General features: G+C 69.2%; 2 protein-coding genes and 1 pseudogene across 2 annotated transcripts; 1 reads left to right on the plus strand and 2 right to left on the minus strand.

Annotated features, from left to right (window-relative positions):
• Positions 1-357: 357 nt before the first annotated feature.
• Positions 358-13,122, minus strand: CCDC24 (coiled-coil domain containing 24). Its single transcript, XM_039483344.1, has 9 exons — positions 13,109-13,122; positions 12,261-12,430; positions 10,588-10,772; positions 7,940-8,080; positions 7,042-7,128; positions 4,734-4,788; positions 2,701-2,770; positions 2,293-2,410; positions 358-1,502 (listed from the first exon to the last, which is right to left on the minus strand). The coding sequence occupies exons 2-9, from the start codon at positions 12,414-12,416 to the stop codon at positions 1,064-1,066; spliced, it is 1,251 nt and encodes a 416-aa protein (XP_039339278.1). The 5' UTR covers positions 12,417-12,430; positions 13,109-13,122; the 3' UTR covers positions 358-1,063.
• A 1,031-nt stretch (positions 13,123-14,153) lies between these two features.
• Positions 14,154-17,076, plus strand: LOC120371032 (annotated as a pseudogene).
• Positions 17,077-18,278: 1,202 nt separating this feature from the next.
• Positions 18,279-25,428, minus strand: B4GALT2 (beta-1,4-galactosyltransferase 2). Its single transcript, XM_039484999.1, has 6 exons — positions 25,066-25,428; positions 24,489-24,724; positions 23,022-23,212; positions 22,474-22,596; positions 19,646-19,750; positions 18,279-19,175 (listed from the first exon to the last, which is right to left on the minus strand). The coding sequence occupies exons 1-6, from the start codon at positions 25,361-25,363 to the stop codon at positions 19,025-19,027; spliced, it is 1,104 nt and encodes a 367-aa protein (XP_039340933.1). The 5' UTR covers positions 25,364-25,428; the 3' UTR covers positions 18,279-19,024.
• Positions 25,429-25,526: the final 98 nt, after the last annotated feature.

Consider the following 25,526-nt stretch of genomic DNA (forward strand, 5'->3'; position numbering starts at 1 on the left):
GCTCAAAGCCAAGCCTCACGGGCAGGGCAGGGCAGGGGCAGGCGATGCCGTGGGGCTGCTCACGCCACCATCGAAGCGAGTTTGGTGGGACTTACCCACGTCCCCGGGGACAGGGGCCACGGGCAGCGGAGCCGGCCCCACTCCTGCCACCAAGGCAGCGGCTGGGGAACGTGCCAGCGCGGGGGGGCCCTACGGAGCCCTGTCGGCACCTTTCCCCGCCTGCACTTCTTCCTGCATGGATCCTGTGCCCTGCCCTGTGTGCCAGTGATGCCCCCGCTCCTCTTCCCGGCTAATCGGTAGCGATACGGTGCTGGGGCTGGGCCGCGCCGCCGCCCCGTGTAGAGTTTTAAAGTCTGATAGATTTTAATGAAATTTATATTCCTGCGTGCGTGTGCCGGCTGCCTTTCCTTGGGGGAGGGGCACGCCTGAGAGACCCTGGTACCCCGCCCCCATGGCACTGCCCGCCCAGGCCTGGCCCAGGGCAGCCAGGAGCTCGACGGGTCCTCAGGCCCCGATCCCGACACCTGGCCTTGCAACTCGCTGGCGCTGGGCAGAGGCACCCGGCGGGCCCACAGCAGGTCCCAGCCCCTAGCCTCATGCCGGGGGGAGGGGGGGCAGCTGTGTGGGTCCTGCCCAGGGTGGGTGAGGGCAGGGGGCCCGGCAGAGAGGGCACGGTGCCAGCCTGGGGTCAGGAAACCCAGCACCTGCCTCCGGCTACAAGGGCCCATCCCCCCCCCTCCCCCCCCCAGGCAGGAGCACTGAGAAGTGCCCAGGCCCCAGGCAGCCTCCTGCCCCCCCTCCCCCACCTGACTGCTAGGCCCGTGCACGCTGCACAGCTCCCCCTGCACCGTGGCAGGGGGCAGCCAGGAGGGGGCGTTGCCGGCCAGGCCCAGTGCTCAGCTCAGGATCTGCCCCCCAAGATGCCCTGGCAGGTGAGGTGCCTCCAGGGCAGAGCAAGGCCGAGCTGGGGACAGAGGGATCCAGCAGGGCAGGAAGTAGTGCTGGAGCTGGGGGGAGCTGGGGCAGGACCCCCTCCCCATGCCCCAGGGCGAGGCTCCCTGCACTAGCTGGGCGCCAGGCAGCCCAGCAGCCTCAGGCGGCGGCCGGAGAGGGGGCGCAGGGGCGGGCGCTGCTCTGGGGGTGGCGAGGGGAGGAAGGCCAGGCTGGGCGCTGGTGCTGCTGGCGGGGGCACCAGGCGGCTGCAGGCTGGGCTTGCAGGAGGGACCCCAGCTCCCCGGGGTGACGGCGTGGCCAGGTCCTGGTGCTCAGCATCACTGTCCATCTGGCCTTGGCCATGGGCCCAGCCGGGGGGCGCAGCCCCTCCATGGAGTTCCCCAGCCCAGCCACCCAGAGAGCAGATGCACCCGGCGGGGGGCACTCGGCCCTGCGCACTGCCCAGGCCTCGCGGTGCTGGCTCTCGGCGGCCCGACAGGGACGGAGCAGCCGGTGCCAGGCGGGGGGACACGCAGGCTGGTGCAGGGCTCCTCACACCCACGGGGCAGCTGCAGAGCCAGGGAGACAGAGCCATCAGCAGAGCACGGGTGGGACGGAGCACCGGCCGCCCCGCCCCGCCCCGCCCTGCAGCCCACCCCTGGGAGCAGGGCTGAGCCGGGACCTACCCCGAGCCCACCACCCCAGCCTGCAGTGACAGGCCGAGGTCCTGCGATAATCCAGCAATGGGCCCCCTGCAACCAGCTCCCCTCACTCCCCCCCGGAGCCCCCGGGGGTCCCGGCCCGCTCCCCTCACTCCCCCCCAGAGCCCCCGGGGGTCCCGGCCCGCTCCCCTCACTCCCCCCCGGAGCCCCCCGGGGGTCCCAGCCCGCTCCCCTCACTCCGACCCGCTGCCCCCCGGGGTCCCAGCCCGCTCCCCTCCCTCCCCCCCCGGAGCCCCGAGGTCCCAGCCCGCCCCTCACTCCCCCCGGGCCCCGGGGTCCCAGCCTGCTCCTCACTCCCCAGAGCCCCGGGTCCCAGCCCGCTCCTTCACTCCCAGAACCCCTGGGGTCCCAGCCTGCTCCCCTCCCTCCCCCCCGGAGCCCCCGGGGTCCCAGCCTGCTCCTCCCTCCCCAGAGCCCGGGGTCCCGGCCCGCTGCCCTCACTCCAACCCACTGCCTCTTCGGGTCCCTGTAGCCCTGCCAGTGCCCCTCGATCTGACCCACAGCCCACCCCATCCCATCCCTGGGGCCCCCTCTCCACCCCACACGCACAGCCCTGCCAGTGCCCCTCAATCCCCAGCCTGAGGTGCTTGTATTTGCTGGGATGCAATTTCTGGGCAATTTCTTCAAAGGGGGTTACCTGGGCTGCTGGGGGGCTGCAGGCTCAGGGCGCTGGACCTCCTGGGAGAGGCCAGTCCTGGGGTCCAGCTGGCCCAGCTGCAGGTCCCGCTCCATGGCTCGTCTCTGCTCCTGCAGCTCTGCACGGAAGGGACGCGCCGGTGAGAGGCAGAGCCCCTCGCTGGCCTGCCCCAAGCACTGCCCGGGGGGTGCAGCGTGAGCTCACCTCCCTCAGTGCCACCGGCTCAGCCAGCTCCTGGCTGCCCTGCACTATGGGCATTGTCCCAGTGTGGCTGTTAAACACCCCCGCACCCCTCCCCAGAGCCAGCTGCATCTCCATGCTGGGGAGGTGGCGGGGAGGCTGGGCCGGGGCACTGGCTGTGTGCTCCCCGCACGGGCCACCCCGGGAGAGGTCAGGCAGGTCCCTTACCAGCCATCGTTGGCTCCTGTGCCCGCTGCACTGGCCCCGCGGCGGCCCGGTGTTCCTCCTCCAGGCAGCACTGGGGAGAGGGGGAGAGAGTCAGAGCTCGGCCTGCCCCATTGCCCCCAGGGTGGGGTGGGGATGTTTGTTATTGTAGGGTCTCTCCGTGCAGGGCGGGGGCCCCTGCCACCCCCACTGATGGACACCCGCCCCGGGACGGGAGTGCCTGCAACTGAGTGCCTCCAGGGGGCCGGACTGTCCCTGGCCCATCGCCATGGCACTGCCCGGAAAAGGCCCCGTGAAATATTCCACCAGCACGCGCTGGACTGGGAAACCCAGAGCCCAACCGTGCAGCGGCCGAGGCCGCCGGCCCCCAGCAGAGGGCGCTGCCACTTCACTTGCCACAAACCCCTCCCCAGCACAGAACCCAGGAGTCCTGGCTCCCAGCCCCCGCTCCCCTCCCAGCACCGGGGAGAGAACCCAGGAGTCCTGGCTCCCAACCCCTCCCCTGCTCTAACCCACCAGCCTCCACTCCCCTCCCAGTGCCAGGGAGAGAACCCAGGAGTCCTGGCTCTCAGCCCCCCCTGCTCTAACCCACCAGCCTCCACTCCCCTCCTAGTGCCAGGGAGAGAACCCAGGAGTCCTGGCTCACAGCCTCACCATCCCCCCACTCTACCCAGTAGCCTACGCTGCCCCCCCTCCCAATCCCCCCTGCAGGGACTGCTCTGAGAGCTGCTGTTAGGGAGGGCTGCCCAGGACTGGGCCACCCCCTGTGCTGGTCCAGGCACCAGGGGATCTCCCAGCCCCTGCCCATTACAGCTCTCGCAGTGCCAGGGGCCACGGCTGTGCCCTGCGGGGCTGGCAGGACCAGGCAGGCCCTGGATCCGGGCCTGCGGAGATCTGCAAGAAGCTGCCCCCTCTCTCAGCGCAGCTGGTATGAAGGCCCCAGAGACCCCCACCTCCGGACATCTCAGCTCAGCCCACCCCTCAGCCACTCCAGGGGGCAGCGATGCACCTTCAGGGACCCTGCGAGAGCCCCCCTTTCCCCCCCGAGCCCGCACCAGCCCAGGGCAATCCAACAGCACCACCCAGGTGCTACCCACCCACGGCCAAAAGATACCAGCCAAGTGCCCGCAGGACATGCTGGGACACCAGGTGCCGCCGGGTCTCGGTGCCCTGCGGTGCCAGCACCGGGACCCCCTGCGGGCAGCACGGACCCTTCCCCCCACTGCCCCCGGCTGGCGGGAGCCTGCCCTGCTCCGGGAGGTGCTGGGAGCTGGACCCACCCGCCCTGCCTACTGCCTGGGGCGTCTCTCCAGCTCCCGCCTGCAGCCCGGAGGGGATGGGAGCTGGCCGAGGCCTGGGCCCGGCCCTCAGCCGGCTGGGAGGAGTCACCGACCCACAGCCGCACCCTCCAGCTTTTGGGAGCAGTGTGCGGGCAGCCGGGCCCCTGGGGCCACTTGCCCAGCCCGGCCGCGTCCGTAGCTGTGTGCACAGGACAACGGGCCCTGGTGAGTCACCCACTCTCCCTGCCCAGCGGCCTCTGCCCAGTGCCCCTGGGAGAAGGGCTGTGAGCCAGGGCCTGCCCAAGCAGGGGCGGCTCTACATATTCCGCCGCCCCAAGCAGTCATGCGCGGGAGGCGCCCTGGAGCCCCGGGAGCAGCGGACCTCCCGCGGGCTTGACTGGTGAGGGTCCGCTAGTCGCGCGGCTCGGCTGGACCTCCCGCAGCTGCCTGCATATTTATTCATATTCCAGGGACCCGCGCGCAGGGCTCCCTTGGCAGGGGCAGGGCTCATGGCCAGGCGATCCCACTGCTCCTGCCAGCAGTCCTCCCCCTGCACACACGAGCCCCGGGGGGCAGGGAACGTCCATTTCTGCAGGGCCCAGCAGGCTGCCCCGGTGGGGGCCACGGCCTGGCATGACCAGGGACAGTCACCCGCCTGGTGAGGTGTGCAGGGTGGCTGGGGGGCGACACTCTGCTCCCAGGCAGCCCGAGGCAGGGCCGGTGCCCCCTGCTGATCCCACCATCCCGGGGTCCTACCTGGAGGTGGCAGATGTGTCTCTCCAGGGCACGGCACTCCTCCTCCAGCAGGGCCCTGCAGAAGAGACAGGTGGGTTAGGCGGGTGTGACGGAGAAGGGACTAGGGAGTATTAACCTGGGCATGGGGCATGGGAGTTCTACTAGTTTACTCTCTTCTGCTAACTGCGTGCCTCAGTTTCCCTGGGATGCTGCACCAGTACGAGATGGGGATGGGAAATAAGGGGGTGACTACGCTGACGGCCAGCCCCCTCACAGCACCTGGCAGTGGGCCCTTGTCTCCCCAGATGCCAGGGTTAACCTGCCTCCCAGGGACTCCCAGTCCTGGAGCTGTGTGGGGCACTGAGGCCAGCCCTGCCCCTAGGGTCAGGAGAGCGGACAGAGGACCAACCTCCTGGGGTGGGAGTCCATGTCTGGAGGAGGGGTAACCCCCAGTGCCCATGGCCTCCCTGTCCCGGGGCTGGGAACCATCACCACCCTGCCGCTGGGGACAGGCACCCAGGGAGCTAACGGCAGAGCCAGGGACAGAGCCCTGGGCCCCCGCAGCCCCCGCTGCCCCCCCCCAGCCCTGGGCCAGGCCAGGAGCAGCGCAGCGGGGACCCCTCCCCGTTCTGTGTGCAGCTCCTGGGATGGCAGGAGCAGCAGGGGGCACCGGCCCCGCCCCAGGCTGCCTGGGAGCAGGAAGACTTCCCCTGCACAAGCCCCTGGGCACACCAGGCCACGGCCCCCCACCTGGGCAGCCCGCTGGGTCCTGCAGGGGTGGAATAGCCACTGCCCCCCAAGTGCCCCTCCCCTCTAGGAGGCCTGGCTGCCCCCCAGCAGGCAGCACACAGGGGCCAGGCAGCAAGGGGGCAGGGCAGCCCAGACAGCCCACAGGACCTGCTTCCCCTCTGGCCTCTCGGCTCCTCATTCCTCACAATCCGCCCTTTGTTCTCCCCAGGCCCGGCCGCCGGCTCTGCACACGGGACGCAGCAGCAGCCCTGCCAGGGAAGGCGGCCGGGGGGCGCTGGGGCAGTGCCCCTCAGTCCCGACCCACAGCCCCTGCAATCCCAGCCCTGGGCTCCCCCAACCCCCAACTCTGCAGTGCCCCTCAGTCCCGACCCACAGCCCCTGCAATCCCAGCCCTGGGCTCCCCCCACCCCCAACTCTGCAGTGCCCCTCACTCCTGACCCCCAGCCCCTGTTATCCCAGCCCTGGGCTCCCCCCACCCCCAACGCGGCAGTGCCCACCCACCCCCCCTGCAATCCCAGCCTGGGCTCCCCCCCCCCAACTCTGCAGTGCCCTCCAGTGCCGAGCGCAGCCCCCCCGTATCCCAGCCCTGGGCCCCCACCCCAACTGTGCAGTGCCCCTCAGTCCCAACCCACAGCCCCTGCAATCCCAGCCCTGGGCTCCCCCAACCCCCAACTCTGCAGTGCCCCTCAGTGCCGAGCCGCAGCCCCCGTTATCCCAGCCCTGGGCTCCCCCCACCCCCAACTCTGCAGTGCCCCTCAGTCCCGACCCGCAGCCCCTGTTATCCCAGCCCTGGGGTCCCCCCACCCCCAACTCTGCAGTGCCCCTCAGTCCCGACCCGCAGCCCGTTATCCCAGCCCTGGGCTCCCCCACCCCCCACCTCTGCAGTGCCCCTCAGTCCCCACCCACAGCCCCTGCAATCCCAGCCCTGGGCTCCCCACCCCCAACTCTGCAGTACCCCAACTCTGCAGTGCCCTCAGTCCCGACCCGCAGCCCCCGTTATCCCAGCCCTGGGCTCCCCCAACCCCCAACTCTGCAGTGCCCCTCAGTCCCGACCCGCAGCCCCTGCAATCCCAGCCCTGGGCTCCCCCCACCCCCAACTCTGCAGTGCCCCTCAGTGCCGAGCCGCAGCCCCTGTTATCCCAGCCCTGGGCTCCCCATACACAGCTCTGCCGGTGCCCCTCACTCCCGACCCGCAGCCCCTGCAATCCCAGCCCTGGGCTCCCCCCACCCCCACAGCTCTGCAGTGCCCCTCAGTCCGGACCCTCAGCTGGGGCGTTAGCACTTGGCTCTTGCCAGGAGACTGCTGCAGGGCAGGGCGCAGCCATGGGGGGTGAAGCTGGGAGGTTTTCTGGTGCAGAGCCCAGAGTGAGGTCACAGCGGTGCTGGGCTGGAAGGGCAGAGCTGCGGCACTGGGGGCATCGCTCTGAGCCCTGGCACGGCCCCCTGCTCCAACCCACCCCTCCCTGTGCCGCGCTGAGGCACTCGCTCCAGTCCCAGCCACTGGGCCTCTCCCCGGCTCCCCGCAGGCAGCCCTGGGCCGCGGTGGGGCGGATGGTCTCTGCCAGCCCAGTTCACCTACCGGAGATGGGCCTGCGCCTGGTGGATGCGGGAGATGCTCAGCTTGTCCTTGAGGGGCTCCAGGCAGTGGACGAGGCTGGGGCCTGGGCTGGGGCAGAGCAGACAGAGTTTGTCAGGGAACCATGCTGGGGGGGCCCTTTCCCAGAACCATTGGGGGGGTAGGGAGCAGCACCTCCCGTGGGGGCAGGGCTGGCAGCTCTGTCTCATCCCACCCAACTGAGGCAGGGGCATTCCACGTGCTCACAGACCCAGGCCCTGGGCTGGGCCCCACAGCCAGCCCCTAGGAACCCCGCAGAGAAAGGCTCAGCCCTGGTGCAGGGCTGGGTGGCAGGCGCTGGCAGAGAGGGGTGGGAGGACAGGAAGGGGATAGCAGGACTTTGAGTCCCTGGGGAGGTGTCAGGGGCAGTTGGGCCGGGAGATGTGCACATGTTCCCAATGTAGCCAGAGCACCAGGAGCTGGGGGTTTGGAAGGAACCAGTTTGTAGCGTCCTGTCATCATTAGGTTCCAGAGTTACCAGACAGTGGAGATGACTGGGGCACAGCACTCAGGTGGGTGGCATCGTCGTGGTGCCCAGCTTCAGGAGAGCTCCAATGCAGGAGCCAGGATCTGGCATACACCGTGCTGGCCCCACACCGCCTGCACCACCCGTCCTCCGACTGCCACCCCCAGGCCCCAGCTCATGGTGCGGAGCAGGAGGGTGCTGCCCTGCTGCTGACCCACAGGAGGGAGGGCTGCTCAGGGGGCGTCACTTCGTGGGTGGCCCAGTTCCCATCTGTCCATTGGAGACGAGCCCAGCCCTGCTCCCAGGGCGGAGGGTGACTGAGGGGCCCAGACACCACAGGATGGGGGCCAGCTGGGTTGACCACCTGTCCAGCTGAGGGGCAGAAGCAGCACTCACCGTGCCCGGGCACAGCCCCACCTGGTGTTGGTGCTCCCAGCCAGGGACCTGTCCTGTCCTGCACACTCCCCTCCAACGTGCGGCCCCAGGGCAAAGCTGACCACGTGGGGGCTGTACTTAGCGATGGCCTCGGCTGTGTCCCTGTGGTGAGAAGGAGACGTGGCGTGATCCCCCTGCCCTGGGCTGGACCCTGGGGGGTTGGGCTAGGGAGCCCGGACCAGCCAGGGCACCAAACGACCCAGGACACCAGCTGGAGGGGCTCAGGAGCCATGGCTGGGCAGCCCATGAGGAGCAGGCCCAGGTGGGCAGGCAGAGCTGGCATTAGGGATGCCCCCGAGCAGGGAGCCCAGGCTCCAGCCAGACCTCGCCCAGGGCAGAGCGCCCAGCGCTGCTCATGCTGGGCACAGTCCCAGCCTGGGGATCGGGATCAGGGGGCCCTGGCAGAGCCGGGGGCGAGGGCAAAGCGAGCCCAGGCACAGGAAGCCAGCAGCAATGGAAAGGACCTGGCGCCCTGCTGCCTGGTAGGATCCCAGGGCATCTCCCTGCTCTGCCCCGGCCCCCTCCAGCTGCAGGTGCCCGGCACGTGACCCCTCACCCTGGCCCAAGCAGAGTCTCCAGCGCTGCCGAGGGACTGGGCCGCGCCTGGCTAATGTCCGGCCCCCAGAGCCCTTCGAAGTGCTGTGGGCAGCTCAGCTGGCCCAGACAGTGGCTAAGCCGGGCGGCTGCTGTGTGAGCTCTTCTGCAAGCCCAGCCCCGGCAGGGAGAAGGGCTCAGCCAGCCGTGAGCGCAGCCCTGCAGACAGGCCCTGCGCCCCCCGGCCCTGCCAGGCAGCCGGGAATTCCAGGTGGGGGCGGGGGCCGGCTGCACACGCATGGGTCCTCGCCTCCCCACCCCCAGCAGGGCCCTTCCAGCAGCACCATGCAGAGCACCGACCCTACAGCACAGCGGGGGCAGCGCAAGGGTAACCCCCACCCCAAGGTGCCCCCCATGCCGATGGGCATGCAGGTCACAGGGTGGGCCAGCTCCGCACACACTGTGCTCCTGTAGCTGGGCAGCGATCAGGAAGGGCTCGGGGCCCTGGGGGGCTGGTGAGGAGGCGGGACTCCAAGGCTGGGTACTGAGCGGTGCGGGAGTCTGACAAAGGGGGAATTTCCTGTAGCATTTTCATGAAGCAGCTGTGTGCCTCAGTTTCCCCTCTGTTGTCAGCGTGTGACAACCTGGGGGATGTTCTTGTTTTTCTGTGGTTTTCCAATGGTTTGAATTATAGAATCATAGAATCTCAGGGTTGGAAGGGACCTCAGGAAGTCATCTAGTCCAACCCCCTGCTCAAAGCAGGACATGCATGTTTGCATGCAGAGGGGATGAGACTCAGTTTCCCTGGGTGTTACTGGTTTAACGAGGCGAGGGGAGAGGGAGTTTGTTGGTACAGAGGACTGGAGAGGGAACTTGGGACCCCAGCCAATGGCCTGGAGGAGGGATACCCCAGTGGCTGGTGACCTGACAACCCCAGCTGGTTCTGGCCAGTGGGAGGACAATGGGCTGCGAAGAGAGGACCCAAGGACACCGTGACCTAACCAGCTGGTTCCAGCCCAAGGGGCCAGAGGACAGAAGGGAGGGGAGGAGGTCCTGCGACCAGGTTATGACCCCGTTTACCTGGAGAGAAAACAAACAATGGACAGAGGTGGGGCCTGGGGATTTCAGATGTCCAGCTGGGAAGCAGCGGGGCTCGGGGCTGGCGAGGGGAAGCAGGCAGAGCCCCCTGGATGCAGGGGAGACTGGGATGTGCTGGGCTGAGGGAGGCCAGGCCTGAGGCCCTGAGAGTTTCCTCTGCTGTGATCAACACTCAATAACCCCCGTTTTCCGCTGGTTGAGAGTCCCTCCAATCTAGAGAATGGGGGGGCATTATTCCCTCTAGGAGTGGAGGCCCGGGGGGCCCAGAGCGAGGGGACTCCCTGGGGGGCCCACGGCACAGACAGACGTGCTGAGGCTCAGAGAGGTGCGGCTCCAGGAGGTGGAGGGGCCTGACCCCGAGAGAGTGGACCCCCGAGAAGGGCTGTCACACTGGAAGGGGAACCCCCCACGGACCACACGGGGCCAAGAGTGGGCATGACGCGCGAGTCCGTGATACAGCGTTACCGGGGCGGGGCGGGGGACAGGCAGACTGGGAGATGGAGATAGGGATGGCGCAGCTGGCTGAGCCAGGATGGGCCATGAAAAAGGACTGGTGGGGGGGCCCAAGGGAGCTGGATTCCTCACCCCTCGGCAGGGAAGCTGAGCCCAGACCAAAGGACTGGTGTGGGAGGCTGCAGGAAGGAGGCGGGGGCTCCTGGGGGTCAGGCAGACACAGGGCGGGCCATGCTGCATCCCGCTGACCAATAAACCCACCTGGCTTGGCCCCGCTGCAGGCGCTGGGGGTGCGTCAGTCCCTGCACCAAGCTCCCCCAGGGGTGTCTCGGGGCACGCGCTGGAGAAGGGGGGTGCCCAGAGCTGTCTCGGAGGCGGTGGTGCCGGCCCTGGAGGGTGGGGCTCTGGCGCACTGAAGGTTCCTCCCAGACACTGTTCCCAAGCGGGGGGCAGGGCACGATCCTGGGGGTTCGTGGCAGGACCATGGGGGGCTCAGTGCCCAGGACCCCGCCCAGCCCGGGTACCTGCCCTCCTCGGACGCCTTCTGCTGGAGGTTGAGCAGCAGCAGCCGGAGCTCCCGTCTCACCAGCTCCTTGAGGTGCGGGGGGGCTGTCAGGAGAGCCCAGCCCCCAACCCCCTGCGGGGGGCACTGATCCAGCCCGGTGCAGGCCGAGCGCGCCTCCCGCCCCAGCTCCACCAGGGTCTCCACCTAGACAGCATGGGGCAGGAGAGGCGTTACCTGGGCCCCACCTCAGCCCCATGGCGTTGCACCGGCTCTGGCCCCGTGGCCCAAGGGGGACTCTGCATGGAGGGGGAGGGGCAGGCAGGCCCCCACGGGCTGGCGGCAGGGATGAGGACACCCCTCCCACATGCACCCCCCACACACATGCAGACACTCCCCGACCCCGTCCCCAGGCAGGAGCCCCAGGGCTCCGAGACTCCACAGCCGGGGCAGAGGGCACAGGCCAGCAGCATTTGGGCTCCCGAAAAGGCCTGAAGCTGCTGCCCCCACTCTCCCCCAGTGTCCCACAGCCTGAGCAAGGAGTGTGAGGAGTGAGCCAGGCATCACAGGGCAGTGCCGGAGCAGGGGGAACCGGCTGGGACTCGCCCCGGGGAGAAGGGTCAGAGGCCCCCTCGCTTCCCCATGGGGGGCGGGATGGATGCAGACATGCATCATTCCCCAGGGGGAGGGGCAGGCCCCCGTTCTGAGGCCATTGCCATGTAGAAATGAGTGCAGGTCGGGGGGGCAGGGTGAGGGGCGGGGGGGGGGGGGGAAGGGCTGTTTAAGGGCCCACAGAGAAGCGTGTGAAAGGAGCCAGGCTGCAGCTCTGGCATTGCCCCAGGGCATCACGGCTCTGGCACAGCAGTTGACAACAGAGACGGGGCCTGAACGAGGGTGAAGGAGACACACACCCCTGGGTGGGGGGAGATTACGTGGGATCCCTTCACCCAGGGGCCCAGCCTGGGGCAGCAAGCGCAGGAGGGCGGGGGCCCTTGGGTGTGTGTCAGGCGCTGGGCGCGCTGGCAGCATCCTGGTGGGGGCCGGGAGGGGAGCACAGAGTTAAGGCTGCACAGTCGCTGCAATACCCCCCCCAACACCCCATGTTCCCTGAGGGCGGGCGTTTCTGTTCGGGGCTGGACTCTCCCCGCAGGAAACACAGGAGGGGCCCGTGCCCAGGGTGGCACCACCCACAGTGCCAAAGAATGACGCTTCTCCCACTGGGAAAAGGACTGTCCCCCCACCCCCGGCACAGCCCCACACAGCTCACCGGGCAACAGCTGAGCCCAGCCCTGGCATGGGATGAGGCCCCTCTGCAGGGGACCGGGGGGAGGGGACCCACATCTGCTGAGGCCGTTAGCAGCGCAAGCGAAGGACCAAGCCCAGACCAGGAGGCTGCAGGAGAGCCCAGGCCTGGCTCTCCGATGGGCAGGTCCTATCCCCACCCCCCGGCAGGGTTGCCCTCGGGCCACATCCCTGATATCCCAGCCCAGCCCGTTCAATGCCAGGATCCTGCCTTGCCCCACTGGGCACCCTTCCCCCCAGCAGGGGAGCCGCCTGCACCCAGCCAGGAGGGGCACTGGGCTGGGGCTGGGCGGCTAAACCCCAAGGGAAATGAACTGCTCCTGTGGGACGAGGGCAGCTCCCTGGGCGGGGGGCAGCGGGGGGCCAGACCCAGGGCTGGCACGGGGGGCTCACCTCCGCATGCAGCTCCAAGCTGCGCTCCACCACGTCCGCCCCCAGGATGCTCTTCACCTCGGGCTTCTCGCTGGGCACCACCTGCTCCTCCACCAGCCTCCAGAGTGAGGGCACCGGCTGCCAGGGCTCCCCAGGCCCGCCGGGGGCAGGGAACATGGGGGCAGTGCCCGCTGCAGGGGAGGGGAGAGGGGGGTCAGGCTGGCTCAGTGCAGGCAGGCTCCTGTTCCTCGGCTGAGCCCCACACCCTGCCCCCACCCCGTCTGTCCCCCCTGCCCCACATCCCGTTTGCCCCCCACTTGCCCACCCCGTCTACCACCCCACAGCCCCAAATCCTGTTTGCCCCCCACTGCCCAACACCCCATCTGTCCCCCCACTTCCCCACCCCGTCTACCACCCCACAGCCCCAAATCCTGTTTGCCCCCCACTTCCCCACCCCCCATCTGTCCCCCCACTTCCCCACCCCGTCTACCACCCCACAGCCCCAAATCCTGTTTGCCCCCACTTCCCCACCCCCATCTGTCCCCACTTCCCCACCCTGTCTACCACCCCACAGCCCCAAATCCTGTTTGCCCCACTTCCCCACCCCATCTGTCCCCACTTCCCCACCCCGTCTGGCACCCCACTTCCCTCCACCCCATCTACGACTCACTACTAACCCCCATCCACCCCTGCCCCATCTACACCCACTGCCCCCAAGCCTCCCTCTACCGCCCCGCCCCACAGATCCCAGCCCCCCCCTCTACCCCGCGCCCCATGGAGCCCCAGGCCCTGCCCCACCGAACCCGCGCAGCCCCGGGAGGGGGTGGCTCCGCCCCTTCCAGCCCGACGCTCCTCGCCCCCCCCGTTACCAGGATAAACTCCCCGTCTCCATAGAGACGCCCCGCCCCCTCCCGCCAGCTCGGCCCCTTAACGGAGAAGCGACTAAACGGTGCCCGCGCCCCCCCCCTCCCGCGCAGGGGGCGGGGCGGAGCGGAGTCCCAGCGGGACAAGCGCTGCAGCGGGGGAGGGGGCGGGGCTCGCAGGGGGTCCAGGGGAGGGGGCGCTGGGGGCGGGGTGGGAGCTCGCCCGGCCCGGCGGGACTCGCAGCGCGGAGAGGGGGGCGGGCTCGCCGCGGGGAGCGGACCCGGGGGACAGGGGAGGGGGCGCAGGGGGCGGGGTGGGGGCTCGCCCGGCCGGGGGGCCGCGCAGCGGGGCGGGGCTCGCAGGGGTCCAGAGGAGGGGGCGCAGGGGGCGGGCTCGCAGCGGGGAGGGGACACGGGGGTACGGGGTGGGGGCGCAGGGGCGGGGCCTGCAGCGGGGAGGGACACGGGGTACAGGGAGGGGGCAGGGGCAGGCCTGCAGCGGGAGGGGACACGGGGGTACAGGGGAGGGGCGCAGGGGCGGCCTGCAGCGGGAGGGGACACGGGGTACAGGGAGGGGGCAGGGGCGGGCTGCAGCGGGAGGGGACACGGGGGTACAGGGGAGGGGCGCAGGGGCGGGGCCTGCAGCGGGAGGACACGGGGTACAGGGAGGGGGAGCAGGGGCGGCCTGCAGCGGGAGGGGACACGGGGTACAGGAGGGGGCGCAGGGGCGGGGTGGAGCTCGCCCGGCCGGCGGGACTCGCAGCGGGGCGGGGCTCGCAGGGGGTCCAGAGGAGGGGCGCAGGGGCGGGGCCTGCAGCGGGGAGGGAGCGGACACGGGGTACAGGGGAGGGGGCGCAGGGGCGGGGTGGAGCTCGCCCGGCCGGCGGGACTCGCAGCGGGGCGGGGCTCGCAGGGGTACAGGGAGGGGCGCAGGGGCGGGCTCGCAGGGGGTACAGGGAGGGCGCAGGGGCGGGGTGGGAGCTCCCCGGCCCGGCCGGCGGGACTCGCAGAACGGGGCGCTGCGCTGCGCGGCGGAGCGGCCCCTGGAGCCATGCGGCCCCTGCTGCTGCTGCTGCTGCTGGCGGCGGCGCTGCCCGGCCAGGCGGCGGCGGGCCCCGCGGCGCCCTGCGAGGCGGGCGGCAGGCGCTACTCGGCGGGCGAGCGGTTCGTGCCGCCGGGCGAGCCCTGCAGCCGCTGCGAGTGCACGGCCCGGGGCCCCGCCTGCGCCCGCGCCCCTGCCCGGCCCTGCCGCCCGCCTGCATCCACGTGAGCCGCTACCCGGTCGCCTGCTGCCCCGCTGCGAGCGCGTCGGCTGCGAGCACCGCGGCCGCGTCTATGGGCTGGGCCAGCGGTTCCTGGGGCGCCCCGGCCGGGCGCCCGGCGGGGCTGGCCGGGGGGTGGGCAGGGGGGGGGGTGGGGGGTGGATGCTGGGCACTAGGGGGTGGGCACCGGGGGTGGATGCTGGGCACTGGGGGGTGGGCACTGAGCAGGGCTGGGCACTGGGGGGCAGGGCTGGTTGGGGGGCACTGAGGGGGCGGACTGGGTGCAGGGCTGGCCAGTGTTGGCCTGCTTGGGAGGTGGCAGTGGGTGGGTGCCAGGCATCAGGGTGGGGCTGGGCATAGGCCCCTTGCCCTGTGGGCGCAGGGATGGGCACTGGGCAGGGGGATTTGCTGCAGTCAGGGGCCAGGGTCTGGTTAAAAGGCACCAAGGGCCAGGGCTGTCTCCAGGAGCAGCGCCAGAGCACGCCCTGGGTCAGAGGGAGGGCTGGTGGGTCCAGCTGAGAGCCAGGACTCCTCTGGGTTCTGTTCTGGGCTTGCAGGGGAGCTGGGTCCAGCTGTCTGTGCCTGTGTCCCCATCCCGGAGCCGACGGTGCGACGCGCCGGGGCTGGCGGAGCGGCACTGATGTGACTGTGCAGGGGATTATATCGGAGCTGAGTCAGTCCGATCCCCATTCCTGGGGCACTGGTGGGACCTGGCGGAGGGCCCAGCCCTGCTCTGGCCTGTTGGGAGCAAGGGGAGGCAGGACCCCACTGGCCTGCTTCTGCCAGGGGGATCCTTGGGCCAGCCAGAACCAGGGAGGGGTTGGTGTCCGGGTGTCCCCAGGCTCCTATGGCCAGTGCCCATCTCCTCCAGGCTCAGTGTGCCCCGGGGCATGGCCCCTCCTGCTGCCACGTTTCCTCTGCCACCAAAACGTGCGAAAGGGCACGTCCGAAACAGCCTGGCCTGGGAGTCAGATCAGCTCCAGCCACCACCTCGGTTCTGGGCCCAGCGGGCTCTGACTACAGGTCTGCTGGGGCCGGGGTGCTGCCAGCAGGGGCTTCCCAAACAGAGACTTCCCCTGGAGCAGGCACCGGTTCTCATTCAGCCCCAGGGTGGGGGAACTGGCTGGCTCATGGGGTCGTTCCCCTTGTGGGATCGCTGCACGGCCCAGGCCATCACCCCTCCACGGGTGCAGAGCCTGGCACTGCACCCTAGCCGCTAGGACAGAGGCCTGACTGCTGCTGCTCGAGCAGTGGCACGGGCGGGACCAGGGATCCCAGAGCACATGTGGGTTTGTGCCCCCTCGGCTGGGCCACCCAGCTGGGAACAGGGCTGGCGGATTTCAGAGCGGGGCCAAGGGGGGCACTGAGGGTGCTGGGAGCCGGGCACGTGGGGGGCACCTGTACCCCCAGCGAGGGAGCGGGGAGGATGGTCCCCTGGGGTCAGCCCACCTCTGACCCACGGCCCCTTGTCCCCAGCCCTCGGAGTGTGAGCAGTGCACCTGTGACCCGGACGGCATCGCTCGCTGCCTGGTGGCCGACTGCGCCCCCCCGCCCTGCGTCAACGCCGTCTACGAGACGGGCCACTGCTGCCCCACGTGCCAGGACGGTGAGCATGGGGGAGGGGCTTTGGCTTGGGAGAAGGCTGACGGGGGTGCAGCGGCCCCAGGGTGGGGGCATTTGCAGCCCCCCCAGAGGCAGGGAGAGGTGCAGTCACTGTGGGGCCCTGGGAAAGGGTGGGGGAGGGGAGAGGTGCTCAGCTGTGGGGCGGAGAATGAGAGGGGATGCCAGGTAACAGGGAGGGGAAGGCAAAGCCTGAAGTTTGGGGAATGGCCTTGGGTGAGGTGGGGCTGGACACTGCACTGCTGGGGGAGCCTGGCTGGAGCCTCCCGTGGCAGGTGGTACCAGGAGCCACCCAGCTGTGCCCCCTGCTGACCGGAGCCCCGCACCCCCCAGGTCCCAACTGCTACGCGGACAGGAGCCGGACGCGCGTCATCCCCGCCGGAGAGGCCGTCTGGGTGGAGCCGTGCACCCGGTGCCGCTGCCACGACGGCCAGGACGTGGGCTACTGGGAGGGCAACCGGCTGGCCAAGTGCGAACGGCTCCGTAACTGCCGCCCCCCGGAGCGGCACAACTCCTGAGCACCCGCCACGGAGCCCTGCCCACCTCCTGCTGGGCTGCAGAGACCCACCGCTCCCCCACTCCTATTGGGCCACCGAGCCCTGCCCCCACCTCTCCCCAAAACCACCTCCCGCTGGGCCACAGAGCCCCCCCAACACCCCTCCCCCTTCCTGCTGGGTCCCAGAGCACCCCCAGCTGCACCACTGACCCCTTTCCAGCCATGCCACTAGTCTCCTCTGGACCATGAGTCCCACCCTAGCCCCATGGCTGGATCCCAGGCTCTTCCCCATTGCCCCCCAGCTGGGCTGCACCAGGAGGCCCCCTCCCCAGCCCAGCTCCAACACCTGCCCCCTCAGCCCTGGCCAGGCTCCCTCTGGAGTCCCCCCCAGCCTTGTGGGCAGCAAACCCACCCATCCCTGCCCCGTGGGCTCCCAGCTCTCCCTGAGCAGTCCCCCCGTGGGGTCTGGGATGCCCACACCAGCAGGGTAGGTAGGGGGCACCCCAGGGTCCCCCACCCTCAGCCTTGCTGGGAGGACCCTGAAACCCAACCCCAACTTGGGAAGCCCTCAGGGAGCTGGATGGAGGCTCCTGCGTGAACAGCCCTGAGTCACTGGCAATAAAGTTCCTTCCAGGTACAACTCCCTCTGGCTTCTTCCTGCCGGGACCTGCCCCCATCCTGGGCCTGAGGGCTGGGCTGGCTCCCAGAGCCTGGGGTCCCCAGCTCTACCAACAGGTAGGGGCTCAGCAGGGCTGCAGGATTGGCCCCACCCCCCTGGCTTTGACCAACACCAAGGGGGCCCAGGTCTGGAGAAGTATCCTGCCCCAGGCCTGGCTCGGCCCCGGTCCCCTCGCCCTAAATCCATAATCCAGGCTCTGAATTTTTGCAACTTTATTAAATACAAAAGTCTGGTCGCTGGGACCAAAGGCTGCATTCAGGATACGCTCAAAACAGGTCAAACATTCAAATGTACAAAAGTCAGCAGTGCCCCTGGCCTGGGCATGCTGCCCGCTGCCTTCCCCACCCCACCCCGTGTCCAGAGAGGGGCCCCCCCGCTCACCACTGGTTTCATCTCTCATCGCCCCCGGCTAGGGCTGGGCTCAGACCTGGGGGGAGTAGTGGGAGGTGGCAGGGGAGGGGGTTGGGCAGGGTGTGGTGCCCCCCCACTCCCTGGCAGTCGAGGTGGTACGGGTCCTTGCCCCCTGGCAGTGTTCTCGCACGCAGCACGCTTGGGGCCCGGCAGCGAGGGATGGGGCCATGGGGGTGGAGAGGTTAAGCTATACATGGAGCTGGAGCAATGGCCCAGGGGCGGGGAGGAGAGGGAGGGAACCCCACAGGGCTCTGCCCCACCACCAGCTCCTGCCCTCCAGGGCCAGCAGTGCCCATCCCCACCAAGGAGCCTTCCCCTTCCTAGGGTACCAGGCAAACTCGTTCTGGAGCTAGCGCCGCTCCCTGCCGAGGCCCTAGAGAAGAGCGGGGCTGGAATGTTCTGGGTTGTAACGGGCCCTTGGCTGGGTGAGCAGCAGGCACGGCTGGAGGCAGCAGGCAGGGGAGGTGCAGGGCTGCCTGGCAGGAAGCACCAGGGGACAGCGTGCGAGGGGCTGGGGCCAGGGCCTGCGCCTGCAGCTGGGGAGATCCACAGAGCCTCCAACCTTCCTTGCACATGCAGCCATTTTGGTGTGATGCCTCTCCAGGCTGCGAGACGCCTCGCCCCATTAAGTGGAGCCGCTGCTCGGGGGGCTGCAGGGAGGGAACAGGGCAGACAAGGGCTCCCCCAATTTATGAAACCCTCAGTGCAGCCCACAGGCAGGGCCAGGATGGAAATAGTCCCTTTGAAGCCCCCAGGATACAGTACATCCACACACCCAGCTGCAGTGTGCAGGAGGGGCCAGCCCATGAGACCCTGGCAGGGGGAAACTGAGGCACAAGGGGGGCAGAGCTGAGACTAGGACCCAGGTGTCCTGGCCTGGGCTCTAAGCACTAGCTGAGACGGCCGAGGAAGACAGTGAGAGGGGCTGCTCAGAGTCCTGTGCCCCACTGGGAGAAGGCATCCCCCGTGGCAGGGTGGGAGGGAGCCACACTGGCCCCTCTCCCAGCCCCGCTGCCCCACGGGAGCCCTGCGAGCACCACAGACCGAGCCCTGGCCCAGCTAGAGCTGAAGCCATGGGGCACAGGGCCCCTGCTGCCGCTGGCCCAGACTGAGCCAGTCAGGGCGGCGACGGAGTGGCCCACCCAGCCCAGGACCACAGCGCAGAGGAGGAGTTCAGTGCTTGGATCTCCTCGTAAAGGGGGGGAGCTCGTTAGCCAGAGCCTGAAGCTCCCCCAAGCCCCTGGCTAGGGCTGTTTTGGATAGTGGGGGGCTGCTGCTGCGTTGGCCCCGACCCGCGGGGCAGGGCTAACTGCTGTGCGGTGAGGGGGGATTCTGGGGCGCAGCCATGTCCAGAAGGCAGGCAGAGTGGGCCGAACACGTCCTGGTTCAATCCACACCCCGGGGCCACGGCAAGGCTCCTCTGCATCCAGCCAGCCCTGGGCTCCAGCCTCATGCTAGCCCCGGGCCGGGCGTGGGGGCGGCTTGCCGATGTCCACTGTGATATTCGTGTACATGGGCCAGCGCGTCACCTCCACCAGCTGATACTGCAGGGAACTGATCCCGTCCCGTTTCATCGTCACCTTGGTGTTCTGGATCTTGGTGAACCTGCCAGAGGCACAGAGAGGTGTGAGCGGGCGCAGGGCTGAGCTCTCCCCTGGCCAGCGGTAGCCCCGGCACAGGCAGGCTTCCCTCTCACCCAGCCAGAGAGCACCGTGTGTGCAAAGGGAGCAGGTTCACCTGGGGGTGGGGAAACTGAGGCACAGAGAAGGGAGGGGCGCCTCTCCAAGGCCACACAGTGAGTCAGTGGCAGAGAAAGAAGAGAACCCAGGTGTCCTGGCTCCCAGCACACCCCCACAGGGTTTACTCAGCGGCTGTCCCCACCATCTGCTGCCTGCTGAGGTGCCCATCTGCAGGTGGAGCCGAGGGAGCCAGCCTAGGGGGTGGGGTGGGCTCTTGGACGGTGGTGGGGGGAGCTTTCCTAGGCAGGTGTCCCCCAGGCAACACATGGAGCCTTGGAGGTGGTGACCAGCTGTGGGGGTGGGGCTGGGCTGGGCTGGGCCGGGCGGGGGTCTCACCTCTGTGGGTTGGGCTCGTTGTGTTTGTCGCGCTCATGTTTGATCATGCGGTACCTCCCGATGTGGCCGCTGGGACGCGACACCTTCATGCCGTTCAGAGAGATCCTGGGGGCAGAGCGAGCCGAGCTGGCGAGAGGGGCACATAGCCAAGGGACTGGGCCCCTCCGCCCCCCCAGCCTGACAGTGACTGGCATGAGCCCCTCTGCACACGTCCCCAGGGCAGGAAGCGGCCCCAGCTGGCACCAGGGCTCCTGCCGCTCCCAGCATGACTGGGCAGGGCCAGGGAGCCGGCCATGCCCACAGGCCCCACCTGCACCGCCACCGGGACGCCAGCAGGGGGCAGTGCCAGCCAGGGCCCTGCAGCAGGACAGGGTGGAAAAGCCGCTGTGCACTAGGGAGTTCAAGGCCCGGCTCCTTGTGTCATTTACACAATCGGGGAAACCCCTCAGCTTCTGGGGTCAGCTCCAGCTCCAGAACCGTGCCAGGAACTGCCTGAACTGGCCAGACCCGGGCTTCCGCCTCTGCGAGGGAGCCGACGCTGCCAGGTCCGCTCAGCCGGCTCAGCGCTGCCGAAAAGCCTTTGCCACTAGCCCTTTGGGCGCCAGGTTGTCTGGCAGGTGCAGAGGAACTCGAAAGCTGGTTTCCCCTTGCAAGGAGAGCTGCCAACCCCGTGCACAAGGGACGGCGCCAGCTGGGCAGCAGGAGCGGCGCCATGGTTTTTGCCACCCTAGGGGGCAGCGCTCCTGCTCTGAGCATTCGGCGGCGGGGGGTCCTTCCGCTCCGCGTCCTCAGGGCACTTCGGCGCTGGGTCCCGGAGCAAAAGGACCCTCTGCTGCCAAATTTCTGCCGACGGCGGCAAAATGCCGCCCCCGGTGACCGCCCAGGGTTGCCGAGTGGAAGCGCCGGCCCTGGTGGGCAGGCACCTAAAGAGGAAGCCAGGTGGCTAGGGGGGATTTCAAGAGCACCTGAGCAGGTGAGCTGGATTTCACGGGAGTCGGGCCCTTCCCCTAAGCCTGCTTCCAAAGGCCCACTAGCCCCCTAGCTGCATCTTTAGGCTCCTAAATCCCTTGGGAGCCTGGCCCCTGGGGAGCACAAGCAAATCTCAACTCAGTACCTACAGCTGCACCCCCCCCCCCCCCCGCTTTAACACAGCCCAGTTCAACGCCGGCACGGTCTGATGGGCTTTTCTTCTGGGTCTCCAGCCACCAGGGCGGGGTTCAAGTGCTGGGTTGTGCGTTTTAACTGACCTCCCCTTTCCATCTGCGCCCCAGATGGGGATGGGAGAGCAGGGGACGACTCCACTTGAGAGTTACCTGAGCTTGTAACCTGAGGGGGGGGGTACACACACGCCCCAGGTGACATCTTTGCCTGGGGAACTGGACAAAGGGAGGAGAGGAGCTGGGGGAAGGGGGGGAGAGAGGCTAGAGGGGGCTTTGCTTTCAGTTTTGGGCTGGGTGGTGAAACGCAGGGAACCCCAAGTCTGGGGTCTAAGCTCCCTAACCCCCTGACCCCCCCGAGGGACATGGCTGAGGGGTCCTGGTTGGACCTACATGCTCTGCTTGGGACTGTGTCCTGTCGGCTAATAACCCTTCTGTGTTGCTGGCCGGCTGAGAGTCCCGGGGAATCGCAGGAAGCCAGGGGTGCAGGGCCCTGACCCCCCCCCCCACTCCGTGACACCATCCCAATCCAGCTTGACCCCAAGCCAGGAGTAAAGGGTCACCCCGGAGCAAACCAGAGCCGTGTCCTAACCCGGGGCACGGGACCGAGGGACGAGTACATGCACGTTCCCGTGAGCGAGGGACTCGCTGGAACAGCCCCGGGCTGAGCGGGAGGCTCTCGGGGTTACAACGCCACGGGGTCCTGGCACAAAGACCTCAAACGGACCAATGCAAACCACCACTGAACCCAGGGATTTCTCCCTCTCCCCAGGCCAGGCACTGCCCTGCTCCATGCCCGGCCTAGCGCCAACACCCCCCCTCTCCCCACATGCCCCCCATCCCAGCTGTCTCTGCATTGGCTTTGTCCCGTGCCAGCACTCGGCCACATCTCCACCTCGACAGCATCTATGTGGCCACGGAGGCTGAAAGTCCCACAAGAGCCAGCAAAGCGCCAGGGCAGCGAGAGCAGCTCGGGGGCAGATCCCGCACGGGGACCAGAGCGCGCCCAGCTGGGCCTGACCAGCCCCTCCCAACGTAGGGACCCCACAGCTGCTCCCAGCAGGCAGCCTGGGGGAGCACAACCAGGCCAGCCACCCCACAGCTGCAGAGACCCCCTGGGGCAGGGCAGGGCAGGGCCCAGCAGCGTGACCCAGCCGTGCCACAGCACCGAGGGCACGGGCACTGCCAGGCAGCTCAGGGGGCTCGCCATGCCGGGCACTGCTGGCTCCTCTCCCGGGCAGTGGGACAGAGGCTGCAGAGATGGCGACTCCCGTCCGCACCCCTGGAGCTGAGCACTCCACCCCGCACGTGCAGCACACAGGCCCTGCTGGCGGAGGCGAACGGGCAGCTGGAGTGGCAGCGAGCGGCAAGCCGAATGACGGGCAGGACCCAGGATCCCGCCCACTCCATGGGGCCACACACCCCCAGCCAGCCCTGTCCATCCCGAGTCCGGCCACAGGGGGGCACAGCGCCGCCTGCCGGGGCCTGTGACGTCCGTGGGTGGGGCTGCCTGGGAAGGTGCTTTGGGGGGCAGGGGCCTGTTTCAGGGCCTGACGGTTGGGCTCTGGGCCCTCCAGCCGCAGTGGAGGGCTGGGCTCTGAGCTGGCACCACAGCACTGTGGGGCGAGCTGACCAAGGGACCTGGCCCAGCAGCACCGGGGGCTCACCCACCGGTTAAAGATGTCGTCGTCCTCGCCTCCCCAGCCCCAGTACTCGTTGGGGAAGCCGTTGATCTTCAGGAACTGGGACCTGCTCAGGCCTGAGACGCCCCCGAAGTAGCCAGCGTAAGGCAGCCTGCAGGGACAAGCAGCAGCTGGCGTCAGCGTGGGCACGGGCAGGCCAAGGGGAGCCGGGGGCAGTGCTCTCCCCCCCCCCCCCCCGGCGCTGTCTGGGCTCTGCTCTGGCTCAGGAAGAGGGCCAGGCTCCCAGGCACCGAGCGCCTGCAAGGAAAGCTGCTGCCAGCCCCCGTCTCCCTCTCCCCCCATGGCCTGCTTCTCTGCCAGCTGGCACCCCTTGCCGCTCCGCGATGCCAACACGGCACCTCCTCCACCTGCCCCCATGCTCCCCGCAGCCCAGGGCACAACCTCCTCCCAGACAGCCATCTCCTTGCCCGCCGAGCGGGGTCCCAGCACACTGGGCCAGGGCCGGCTCGCTCCACGGCAGGTGCCCGCTCTGGCGTCCAACCCCTGCCAGCTCCGCCCGCGGCCCCCGGCACTCGCCTGAAGCTGAACTTGTCCATGGCGCTGGCGAAGTGCCGCGGCTGCTCGTAGCACCGGTACAGGTTGCGGTCGTCCATGGGGACCAGGTCCACGTCGCTGAAGATGAAGCAGTTGTAGTCGTCCTCGTCCTTCAGGGCCTCCAGGAAGCCAACGTTGAGCAGCTTGGCCCGGTTGAAGGTGTCCTCGCCGTACTGCGCCGGGGTGGGGGGACAAGCGTCGGAGGGGGGCTCCCAGGCCAGCGCCAGCCGCCCGCCCTCCGGCACTCCTGCCCCACACACTGACGCTTAGACAGCCCTGCCCCACCGGCCCCAGAACCCCACTGTGCTGCCCCGTTTCTGCAGGCCGGGTGGACACAGCCCCGGGGGAGGGCAGCTGGCCCCAGCACCCCAAGATCGTGCTGGCCCGCCAGGGAGAGGCCTTAGAATGACCCTTCCTGGAGGGAGGGAGGCAGCCAGCACGTGGTGATAGGACAGAGCCCTCTGCCACCAGCCTCGTGTCCCCGGCTCGCCCTGCCTGGCTGGAGACACCGTAACTACGAGCACTGTCAGAGGGGCTGAGGGTCGGGATTGAGGGGCACCGGCTGGGCCGTGAGCAGAGCCAGGCCTCAAACCTGTCCAACATGCCGGTAGGGCTCCGCACCATGCCCCATGCCAGCTGGGCCCCCTCTCGTCAGCACTGCCGGGCCAGGGAGCCCGTGGGCCAGAGTGGCTCTCTGGGCCAGCTGCCATGCAAGCCGCCCCGGGCAAACAGGTCTATTTAGCGCAGTTCACCCCAGGGGCCCCCCTGGAACCCAGCCAGGAAGGGAGCAGAGCCAGCCAGTGCAGGGTGCGGGCAGAGGCGCAGCCATGCGGTCTGCCCTGGGCTCAGCCGGCAGGGTGCACAGAGCCAGCCGGTGCGGGCAGAGGAGCAGCCGTGCGGTCTGCCCTGGGCTCAGCCGGCAGGGTGCACAGAGCCAGCCGGTGCAGGGCGCGGGCAGAGGAGCAGCCGTGCGGTCTGCCCTGGGCTCAGCCGGCAGGGTGCACAGAGCCAGCCGGTGCGGGCAGAGGAGCAGCCGTGCGGTCTGCCCTGGGCTCAGCCGGCAGGGTGCACAGAACCAGCCGGTGCAGGGCGCGGGCAGAGGCGCAGCCGTGCGGTCTGCCCTGGGCTCAGCCGGCAGGGTGCACAGAGCCAGCCGGTGCAGGCGCAGGCAGAGGCGCAGCCGTGTGGTCTGCCCTGGGCTCAGCCGGCAGGGTGCACAGAGCCAGCCGGTGCGGGCAGAGGCACAGCCGTGCGGTCTGCCCTGGGCTCAGCCGGCAGGGTGCACAGAGCCAGCCCGGCCAGGAGCCCAGTACACCACGCACAGGCCAGAGTGCAGGGCCCTCCTCGGGCAGGGGGGAGAGTTCTGCCGGGGCTCAACCTCCTGCTGGGAATGGGAGCTGGGCCCCTGGCAGCTGGGGAGGGGCTGTTCTCCTGCCCTGGGGCCCCCACCTGGTTGATGATGTAGATGCCGTAGGCGACCTTCTGCCGGCGCAGGATGGGGTGCAGGTAGTGCAGCCAGTAGCGCAGGTGATGCTCCCGGTGGCGGAAGGGGATGAGGATGGCGACCTTCTGGCGGGGCTGGCAGTCCGGGGGCACATACTTGCCACCCTCCCGCACGTCTGGGTTCTCCCGCTGCACCCGCTCCATGCTCATGGGTGAGCTGAACTCGATGAGGAGCCGGCCAACTGCGGGGAGTTGGGGAAGCCCGTTACCAGGCGCCCCACCACAGCCCCTGGGAGCAGCAGGCAGGGCTCACCAGCAAGAGGGGGCGCTGTGACCCAGCTCTGCCAGTGCCCTCAGTCCTGACCCACAGCCCCCGGCACCCCCGCCCTGGGCTCCCCACCCAGGAGTCGGGTGCAGCCACTTCTGATGGGGCAACCCCTCGCATCGGCTGGGAGCAGTCAGCTCCGTCCCCCTGAACCTGTGTACGCTGAGCCCGGCCCGCTCCCCACCCAGCTCCCCGGCCCCACCCCCAGCCCCCGCCAGCTCCCTGGCACCCGCCAGCTCCCCGGCCCCGGCTGCTCACCTAAGCCAGGTGGCACCTCCTGGCAGAGTGGTAAGGGCTTCTCAGTGCCGGAGCGGTTGGCGCTGGAGGCTGGGTCGGCGCCGGCCGGCCCACAGCTGGGGGCGGTGCTGTTGGGCCGGGAGGAGTTGGAGGACTGGGCCCGGGAGGAGTTCCTGCCATTGAAGCGGCTGAAGAAGTCCAGGTGCTGGGCGTAGACGTCGAAGTAGAGAATCATGATGATGACGAAGTGCAGCAGGCACAGCAGCAACACGGCCTTGCAGATCCTCTCCAGGGTCACCCCCAGGAGCAGCCTGCTCATCTTCCGGGCGCTGGTGGGCGTGCATGTGCGCCGAGCTCCAGGGCGCTCCCGCCAAGGCACCGCTCCTGCCAGGGGACGGCACAGTCAGGACGAGGCCCCACCCAGCCCAGGTCCCCGCGTGTCCTGTGGACACATCCAGCCACGCCGCCTCCAGCTGCTTGCT

This window comes from Mauremys reevesii, linkage group 8 (assembly GCF_016161935.1).
Source record: "Mauremys reevesii isolate NIE-2019 linkage group 8, ASM1616193v1, whole genome shotgun sequence".
Classification (NCBI taxonomy): domain Eukaryota; kingdom Metazoa; phylum Chordata; order Testudines; family Geoemydidae; genus Mauremys; species Mauremys reevesii.

Bases quoted from the DNA above. Each gene is read 5' to 3' on its own strand.
- CCDC24 (XM_039483344.1), bottom strand. From the start codon at position 12,416: ATGTTCCCTGCCCCCGGCGGGCCTGGGGAGCCCTGGCAGCCGGTGCCC. The intron at 7,129-7,939 runs GTGAGTGCTGCT...GCTCTGCCCCAG, and splicing joins TGGGGCTGTGCCCGGGCACG to CCCAGGCCCCAGCCTCGTCC. The intron at 4,789-7,041 runs GTAGGTGAACTG...TCTCTTCTGCAG, and splicing joins CAGGCGCAGGCCCATCTCCG to GGCCCTGCTGGAGGAGGAGT.
- B4GALT2 (XM_039484999.1), bottom strand. From the start codon at position 25,363: ATGAGCAGGCTGCTCCTGGGGGTGACCCTGGAGAGGATCTGCAAGGCC. The intron at 24,725-25,065 runs GTGAGCAGCCGG...AACTCCCCGCAG, and splicing joins GGAGGTGCCACCTGGCTTAG to TTGGCCGGCTCCTCATCGAG. The intron at 22,597-23,021 runs GCGAGTGCCGGG...TTGTCCCTGCAG, and splicing joins ATGGACAAGTTCAGCTTCAG to GCTGCCTTACGCTGGCTACT.